The sequence below is a fragment of the Nicotiana tabacum genome, chromosome 16 (assembly GCF_000715075.1).
Source record: "Nicotiana tabacum cultivar K326 chromosome 16, ASM71507v2, whole genome shotgun sequence".
Taxonomy (NCBI): Eukaryota; Viridiplantae; Streptophyta; class Magnoliopsida; order Solanales; family Solanaceae; genus Nicotiana; species Nicotiana tabacum.
Window position 1 is genome coordinate 54,434,799 of NC_134095.1, and position 9,703 is coordinate 54,444,501.

Sequence of the window (9,703 nt, forward strand, 5' to 3'; positions counted from 1 at the left end):
TTGTTTAGTTGAAGACAAATGTTTCGTAACCTCAAATCTACTTAGCAAATTTGGAAAAGATCTCTGAAAAAAAAAAGATGTTATAAATTTTGCGGTAACTTCAAGCCTAACTTTTGGGGTTCGCCAGCTTACACCTCAATTAGTCTTGAAGTGGGGGCATTTGTAAGCATTTAAATTTTATCGAATTTAAATCCATAAAGTTATTTGAGCTATATTTTACATTCAAGATAATGTTGGTCCAAATAAATACTATGGGCTAATATAATTGAATTAATTATATAAATTAAATATATATGGATTAAATAAATAGGTCTTAATCCATTGGACTAGCCCATTTAATTGGGCTAAAGTGATGAGTCCACTTCATTAAGCCCAAGATGACATCTTCCTAGAGGCCTAATTTGGTGTCATGTGTCAAATGACATGGCACGCCAAGTCAAACAGAAGATCCAATGGGATCATGTCACGTGTCAAAATGACAAGGCATGCCAAGTCACACTAAAAGGCCAATGAAATCGTGCCACGTGTGCAACTGACATGTTCTGGCCAATCAAATGCGGCCATGTCACACTTCAATTCGATTGGTCGGAAAGAGTTTGTTCTTATCACAACTCCTCCCTTCCACAACTAAAAATAGGGGTCTTCATAACTCAGAAAGGGACCAGAAGTTATAACAAGAAGCAAGAAAGAGCTCGTGGATCAAACGCTGCAAATTCCTCCACAAGTTTCAGGCTTCAAGTTCAAGAAATCAAGTGCAAGTTCATGAACGTAGAACAAATCAAGGTCAAGTTCAAGCAATCAAGCTCAAGAACAAGATCATCGTTCGAGGCAACAAATACATATTCAAGATCAAGCTCAAAGGCCCTTGAATTTATTTACTATTGGAAAGTAGAATCCGAGGATTCATAGAGATTGTAACTCTCAAATATTCAAAATAAAATACTGTGATTGTTGCGATATTTTTCGGTCTTGATTTTATTTTTTCGAACCAAATTTATTGTCTACAATATTCAATTCGGTGCAAGAATTGATCGGAATGAAAAGAAAATAGTGTGGGTGAGAGGAGTTTTGAGATGGAGCATCGTGTTTTCAGAGAATGGGGAAAAGAATGGGATGTATCAAAGTAGAGAGAGAAAGAAAATAGTGTAACTGAATAGCGTATTTAGTGGCTTAGGGCTAGGAGGTAACCAAAATTAAATATTTTGCTATAAATCTTAAAAGGTATCTATAGAATATAATTTTTTTAAATGGTATTTATTTAAAATAAATAAGGTGTTAACTTTTGCTATAGAAGGTAAAAATTCCTTTTTTGAATTGGTTAGTTTTGACCTTCCCTACGCTTCTATTAAAGATCTGGAAGGAAAAAACCACAAGTTGCAATTAGGCTTCAAATGCATATTGGGGGCCGATGAATTGTATGAGCCAACTGGTTGAAGGCCCAAAGGTAGAATCTTTGAACTTCCTGAGGCTACTATTTAAATTCTGACCCCCGTTAGTCCAGAGCACTAAATTTGTTGGACCGACAAATTTAGCCCCTGAACTAAGGGGGGAGAAGTGAAATAGTGACCTCAAAAAAGGCCATTTGTGCAAATGCCCCAGAATCTTATACTCAACAACAACAAACCCAGTGTACCCCACAAGCAGCGGAATCTGATACTCAATTATTCCAATTGCGGAAACATGATATTTGCCAAAAGGGATGTGAAACTTCAAAAGGTGTTCTTAAAGGAAAGTCCAATAACAATGGAACTTATTACTCAGTTCAGTAAAGAATATAACTGGGGTTTGAACTATGGTACATTTATCATGGATGCTATCTAAAGACGTACATAAGGATATACAGTTCATTACATTTTTAGTGTTGGGTTTATGCCATTTATACAATATCCCTCTCAAACTCGAACCATTTCCAATTAGCATACAGACTTTCTTCATCTTCGAAAGGTAGCCTATCGGTTGGAAGGGGTTCTGGTTTCCTTGTTGCTGAAACAGTTCGTAGGTTCTGTCTGTACTTCTTCGCCATCTCTTTTGCTTCAGAGAATACTTTCTGCAGCAAAAAAAGTACGCTTGTTATACAATTGTATTTATGATGTCACGTGGAGTCTAAACTGCTGCAGTAAAATGTGGTGTTACACCATATAAGGGATGAATGACAGACTAAAACTAGCTCTGAATCTGAAATACTTAAGAGAGACACACCTCCTTGTCCTTTAAAAATAATCCTGGCTCGCTTTCAAGTTCTGCAATACTGCATTTGACAAAAATGAGAGGATATCAGATTGGCGAACTATTTGTCTGTTCCAGGAAATGAACATGACAATTCCTTGATCTCATTAATATTCAGAAACTTAATTGTGGAAAGCAGGGAGCAAATTGAGCATATGCAGGAATGAAGTGAATATCTTAGTAATCCATTGATAGGAGCCTTTATATCTCACCACTTAAAAAATATCCTAGCGTGATTTCTTGTTAGCAACATGCTAAGTAGGACAGGGCTCCAACGAGGAGATGTACACGAGAACAAGGAATTGAAAAATCAAGCTAAGAAGATAACATGCCGTAAAGCCTTAAAAAATGTAACTTGCTGTAACAACCATATTTGTTGAATCATATATTGTGATATTCAGGCGAATATTCTATATTTAGTAGTAGAATATTCACTTACCACATTAAGAGTAGTAAATAACTATTTACCATATTATATGCGGCATAAGATTCCTATATAAGGAGCTCTTATTGTAAAGTGTTATTTACTCCATACAAGACACAATTCCCATCTATTCTGTACTTCACAAACACCATCTTAACTAATGGAGAAAAGGACCATGTAGGTGCATTTATGCCTCCCATTGACTAGAGCATAATCAAACAAATTATCTCTACAACATACCTGAGAGATATTTTGTCAGGAAACATTGACTTCACGACCATAACTTTCACCTTCTCATCAACAGCTAACAAGTTATTGATAGAAGTAATCTCGCCTCGGGTAACATTTGAGATGTGTAGCAAGCCACTGAGAATTAAAAAGAAAAACCTTATAAAATTCTGAAATAAAAAATTCTTTTTCTGGAGGAACGAAGAACATGGCATGCTTTAGTCCAACAATGTACAAAATTTTATCTCCTCTCTCAAACTCCCTAAACATATCTAGTGAATTAATACACCTGAATGACACCATAATGAATTCGAGCAACAATCATAAATGATATTTAATTGAATTGTACAGCTAGACTCCCAGTCAACTTTCCTGCTTCTTAAACATAATATGCACATGCAACTAAAGTTCCATTGTAAAGGCACTACAGAAATAGATACAGGAAATCCAATAAAAGTACATATCTGCAATAAAAAAAATGGTAATCCACGAATTTTTTTATCAGAGACGACACAGATAATATCACCAGAAAGCCTGCAAACCTCGAAGATATTCTCTTACCAGTTTTTTTCCAAGTTCACCATTAAGAACCAATTCCATACCTCCATCAATTGAAAGTATGGCGTGCATATAAGACTCAAATTACCAAACAAGATAGAATGAATACTCTCCCTTAATCGAAACAAAGGAAAGGGTCAAATTTACCCCTATACTGTCCGGAACAGAGCAATTTTGTCCTCGGTTAAACTTTTGGTCTAGGTTTTTTTCTTCTTTTATGTAGGTTACACTTTTGGTCTAGTATTACCCCGCCGTTTGGAAAAAGTTATCAGTTTTTCCCTTGATCGCACAAAAACTACAACTTGAGGGTAATTTTAAACCACATTTAAAAATTGAGGCGTAAATTTGGACATTTTCCTCAAAAAATTCCACCCATTTCACACTGGAGTTACCATTAGTGGCAAAGTTAAATACGAGACAGTTTGCTAATTGCAAGGTATGAATGCACAGTATTTGGACCTTTTCCCTTGAAACAATTCAATATCTAGATGATACTGAACAACAATTCAATTGCATCTACCTATTTGTGCAAAAAAACAAGAAAAGAAATGTTGATTGCAATTTGCACCAATGCTCCAAATTCAGAGCTATCCTAGATCAGAATTGTTAAGTTTCTTAATTTTACATGCCACTATTAGTCACAGCTAAGTCCGACTTCTTTCTTTGGAAAGTGTAGTGTAAATTACCTTCGGTTTGTTTCACCAATCCTTATCTGTGCGCCAAAGGGAAAAAGCTTTTTCACTGTTCCTTCCACAAGGACCCCCTCTTGCAGATTTAACATTTGCTGTAGAATCCAAGATTCGAGAAATAAAATAAGAAAACAAAATAATCAAGAGAGCTTCTCCAAGAATAAATAATTGGAGGAGGAAAATCTTGATAGAATTAGAAAAATCAAACAGAACCAAGGAATCCCCATGGAAAAAAAGGCGATAAATCTCATAAATAACACAAACAATGACATCATTATGCACAAGAAACAAAGGTATCAAAGGTGAAAAGAACTAACCCAAGCTTCCTTCTCACTAAGTATTAAGTCATTAGTTTCTTCGTTTATTCTGGTAATAAGCACATTAATTCGACGCCCCACCTGAAATAACAAGAAATAGATATACTAAGCAGACGTGAATGTAAAACAATCCAAGTCAAATGGAGCAGAAGATGCAGAATGTGGAGATTTTTACATAGTGCAGAGAACATTCTGGCCCCAAAAATTTGCACTCTCTTTTTATTTTACTTTTCATAACAATTTTATATTTTCGGGAAAGATGCCAAAGAAGCAGCACCGTGCCACTAACCATTTGGTATGCATACTGAACTTAGAAGAATGTGGCCAACAACAGATACAATCGCAGTGCTTCCTACATATCGACATTCTACTGGTACAACATAATAAACATGATGTTATTTGCTATTAAGAAAGCCAGTGCCTGCGAGTACTCTAATAAAGCAGTTATATTGAGAGAGGAGATATAATATCGAATGTTTTAAATGCAGCAGAATATATGTATGATGAAGTACAAAGATACAGAGGTCAATTAAATGTATATACAATCGGTGACCACTAAAATGTTCCAACTTACATTCTCCTTCAGCTCGGTATAACTATTAACTCTGTTCATTAAATCAGCCTTTGGAAGAAAAGCCCGTAAGCCCTGCAAAACCATATTCAAGCTGTTTAACACAGAGAAGTAGACCTGCACTGAACTCATGGAGGAAAGGGGTGGCTAGATTACCTCTATTCTGGTAAGAAGACCGCCAGTGTTCCACTCCGTTATCTTCACCTCAATAGGTTCATTTAGTTGTTTAATCTGTGGCATAAAAATAGTAAAAATGCTAAGTTCTTGGGATAAAAACTCTAGGATAAAACAAACCAAGAATAGAAACACTTAAAAAGAACATATCGCAGAACTAAGTAGTAGCATCAAATTTGATTCAGTATATCATGACACACAACTTACTCACTCATTCTTAGCAATAGTAGGTCTTTTTATGTTTTCCCTCAGAGCTCACTCATCCTTCAATTACCACATTCTCTCATTGCCCCTCCTAATATCTGGTATTCCACCAGCCCTTTGTTTGTACCAACCAAATATAACTGGAACCATTTCTCCTAGAGCTATATTATCTATCAGCATAACTTGAACATGCAAACAGGTCAATGATAGAGCTACTCAAGATGCTCAAAAGACATACCCAAAAATATTCTCCCAATTCACAATCTAAAATGGAAAAGCATCACAGATTGGTGAATAGGAACAATATGCTGATTCTCAGGTCCCAAATTTAGAAGAATATATGACAATGACATTTATGTGCTTAAGAAGAATTATATTTATATATAAGCACATTATAGAGTCTTAGGCTCTATTTACTATAGGAACGCAATGGAGCTGAATAAAGTGCAATAGATCCATATAATCGACCTCAACCAATTTGAAATTGAGACAAAGTTGACTGATTGATAGTCACTCAGGCTCAAAAAGCTGGAGAATAATACATGACATTTTATAATATTTGTTAAGGAAAAACAATTCATGAATGAATAATAGGACCAGTGCCTCCTTGAGTCAGCAGTATAACTAAAAAGACAACCAATCAATACAGTTGAAAATACAATCGTGCACAGAATGGAGAAGGTGATCCAATTTTGAGCTTTAAGTTTAAGTACAGATTCTGACAAGTTTCTAACAGCTCCATTGATAAGGTAAATCATCAAGCTAATCCAAAATAGTTGGGATTGAGGTTTAGACGACTGATTGAACTAGTTAAAACATCAGGTTCCCTACAGACGAAAATTCAAACTTTGCATATTATAAACTAAAGAAAGTGAGAAAAGAACCTGCCTCACTCGATGCCAAGCAATGCGTCTAAAGAGCCTTCTCGTCGACAGTAACGGCCGACCACTGAGAGTTCTTCCGAGAACCTCAGAAAAAAGAACAGTCCCAGGCTCCACAACAGGCTTCCCTGACATTGATTCCCTACTCTCTACTGCCTCATCATAACTCACAATTCCCATTTTCCCTCTTACCAAGAATTCCTCAGCATCCTTCTCCAAATCACACAACAAATATCCCATCTCTTTGTCATACAAAGGCAAAACATCCTTAGTTAACATGGTACCCAAAAGGTCAGCACCAACATTCACATCAAGTTTATACTCATTGCCTGAAACCACAACACCTACTACCAAATCACCCGGTTTCGGTTCGTAATACTCTACACTAATCTTCTTACTTTCTTCTTCAACTGAATGAACTTTTTCCTCCTCCTGTTCTGTATCTTCTATATCACTACTTTCTTGTCCCAATGACTCCTCCCTAGGCTTAAATAGCTTGTAAAAAGGCTCCAAGACTTCATCTTTACTAACTTTTTTAGGCTCCTCTTCTATTTCAGTACCAACCCCATTATTTATTTGCTTTAAATATGGCTTATTAAGTAATTCTAGCTCTTCAGACTCTTCACTTTCAGGCACTTTAGCCAACTGGGTAGTACTAAATTCTTCCAAGATTTCATTTTTAGTGCAAAAAGAGACATGGGTATGTAAACTTATTTGAGAATTCCAATGGGAAGAGAAATTCTTGGAAAATTTTGGGGTTTTAACAAGTGGGTATTTTGGGGGAGTGGAAAAAATTGAGAATTTGGTGGCAGTGTTGTAAATAACAGAAGTGTTGAGGGGCAGAATTGGATTGAGAATAGAGAAAGACTTACATGGAAGAAGAAGAATTGGCATCATGGTTGTTCATCAGCTCTGAAGCTTCAAGTACTAAGATACTTGAATTGCCGCTTGATCCGTTATCTGTTTACAGTTTGCCTTTGATATTTTTACCCGACAGAAATGTTGAATGGACCTAAGAAGTGTTTGGGCCATAAGATTGGCGAAGTGGAAAAATAGCCTATTTTAAGACTACTGTTTAAAACCTAGTCAGTATTTAAAGTTTAGTTACTTTATAATAAGTAATTAATATTTGAACAAACAAATTCCATCTTTTTATAAAAGATGTTCTTATCATAGCATTTCAGATTAATGTATATAATCTTTAGAGTAGTCAATTCGTAAAATTAATGTACCCCAAATTTTGTTTTTTTCTTTTGGGATTTAACAATCTTGTGTCCGAAGTACGCTAACCCAACTAATTTAGAATCAGTCATATAAGTAAATGCTTCTTACCAAAATTTTTTACATTCCAACTGTTGATAATTCGTCATAGTATATGATTAGAGGTTTGTAAGAGTTTACCACATAATGAATAAATTTAAGGAGTGATCATAATAGATTCTCTTTTATTTTTGGAACGGCTGGCTTATGCTGATCTTCTCCTTAATTAAGATTAAAGAAAAAAGTTACCTCTAATTATCAATAGTTGGAACTGGCTGATTAGTAACTCATACAATTAAGTATGTTACATGAGTAGATCGCACTTGTGCGTGGTACCTAATTATATTAGTCATGCATTTTCCTTCTAACTTTTTCGGTGCCGCAGATCTAATGGCAAAAATATAATATGGAAGTGCACTGTTTTTGGGTAGAAATGGCGTGGGGTAGCCACTATTTAATGTGGTATTTATTTTTTATCCAACAATTCTAATGTTGAGCAAAAATAGTCAATACTCTATTAAAATTAATATGAAAAGATATTTTTACCCTTTCTTCCATTGCTTTCCTTCCCAAACCCTCGCTTCTCTCTCAAGTTCGATACCCACTCGTTTTTCGTTTTCTTTCCATGAGATATCCTAGTTTCAATTTCGTTTTCTTTCCACGGGATATTTTTACTCTTTTTTTTCATTATGCTTTGCTTTCTATCAGAATGTCATTTTTATTGATATTTAAAGAAAAAGGCAAATGTGGAAGGTCACAACAGAATGTGTTAGACCATTTGAACGAGAATTCACCAATTTGATTTTTCACTTTTTTGACTCTAATTACAGATACCTAAGTCTCTACGCGTTAACCAAAGGTCTTGGAATTATTGGTCTACAACTTAGACTAACAAGCTCAAAAGTTAAGGACAATAGGTCCTGAACTTACAGTTACAAACTTAAAAGTTAAGGATAATAGGTCCTGAACTTAGGATAAGAAGCCCAAAAGTTAAGGACAATAGGTCCTGAACTTAGACTAACAAGCTCAAAAGTTAAGGACAATAGGTCCTGAAGTCCTGAACTTAGAGTTACAAGTTCAAAAGTTAAGGACATGTAATCCTGAAGTTAAGTTCAAAAGTTAAGGACATGAGCAGAAGGGTATTTTCGTCCGGACAGTTAAAGTTTATTAAAGTTGTGGCTAAAGACAAAAGACATTTTAAACAGTAGCTTAAAAGTAAATACATGTGTTATTAGTGGCTAATCATGTACCCCCCCCCCCCCTTTTTGACCTCAATCCTATGTCTTGCTCCTCCTTATTTTATTATTTCTGCTTCTTTTAAAAATAATAATAATAAACAATATATGAAAGCATGTAGGATCAATCAAGGTCAAGTGTATGTATGTAATAATGAACAACCATAACATAATGTCAACCTCCCGATCCACTCCGTATGGATTATTTCAAGATGACTTGTATAACCAAAAGTTTTTGATAAAAACTGATACTTAATCTGTTAAATATATGCTTGACAAAGATTTTAAGCACGATGCTTCTAAATTAATATTTGCTAGATGGCAGGCTTAGCTGGAGCCTTTCACTATTCTTAAAGTGATGGCCGTGCGGACTACCGCCCGCCTACACAGATCCTGGTGAAAATGGTATCAGAGCCCAGGAATTTTCATGGTAAATGTGTATTAGATATGAAAGATTCAACATAGATATGGAGCTTTTGGAATGGATCTGGGAGAAATAAGTACGAAAAGTACTAGACTTGAAGAGGTAGATATACCTCAAAACCTTGATTTATTAAATAAATGGACAATTCCTAAAGTTTCTATAAAAACCATTTATGATTATGGTTGGTTTGATAAACTTTCTTCTAAACAATTGATAAAAACAACTGAGCAGTCTTTGGCATTAAATTCGTCTGAACAGACTATTCGCTTGTTAAACAAACATGATATGGATTTATATAAACATCATTACCATTATCTGCATATTGGTATGGTTCAAATTGCATTTAAACCTTTAACCCTTAAAAGATTACCAGAGACTTTTTTAGCAGCTCTTAGAGATGCTAGAAATCTGAATTTTAGACAGTCTCTAATGGGTTCGATAGAATCTACAGTGGCCTATGGTCCGGTATATTTTAATACTCAACCCAATCTGCAACTATCTCTTTCTGATGT

At 35.2% G+C, this 9,703-nt stretch overlaps 1 protein-coding gene across 1 annotated transcript; it reads right to left on the bottom strand.

Moving 5' to 3' along the window:
- Positions 1 to 1,686: 1,686 nt before the first annotated feature.
- On the bottom strand, positions 1,687 to 7,259 carry LOC107763574 (protein PIGMENT DEFECTIVE 338, chloroplastic-like). The gene is made up of 8 exons (XM_016582063.2): positions 6,276 to 7,259; positions 5,170 to 5,244; positions 5,017 to 5,088; positions 4,443 to 4,523; positions 4,123 to 4,220; positions 2,891 to 3,016; positions 2,200 to 2,248; positions 1,687 to 2,047 (listed from the first exon to the last, which is right to left on the bottom strand). The coding sequence occupies exons 1-8, from the start codon at positions 7,167 to 7,169 to the stop codon at positions 1,877 to 1,879; spliced, it is 1,566 nt and encodes a 521-aa protein (XP_016437549.1). The 5' UTR covers positions 7,170 to 7,259; the 3' UTR covers positions 1,687 to 1,876.
- Between the last annotated feature and the right edge of the window lie 2,444 nt (positions 7,260 to 9,703).

What these genes read in the sequence shown, in the direction of transcription:
- LOC107763574 (XM_016582063.2), bottom strand. Translation starts at nt 7,169, where the DNA reads ATGATGCCAATTCTTCTTCTTCCATGTAAGTCTTTCTCTATTCTCAAT. An exon ending in ATACCGAGCTGAAGGAGAAT is followed by an intron (nt 4,524 to 5,016) that starts GTAAGTTGGAAC and finishes TTGTTATTTCAG; the next exon opens with GTGGGGCGTCGAATTAATGT. An exon ending in ATTGGTGAAACAAACCGAAG is followed by an intron (nt 3,017 to 4,122) that starts GTAATTTACACT and finishes TTTAATTCTCAG; the next exon opens with TGGCTTGCTACACATCTCAA.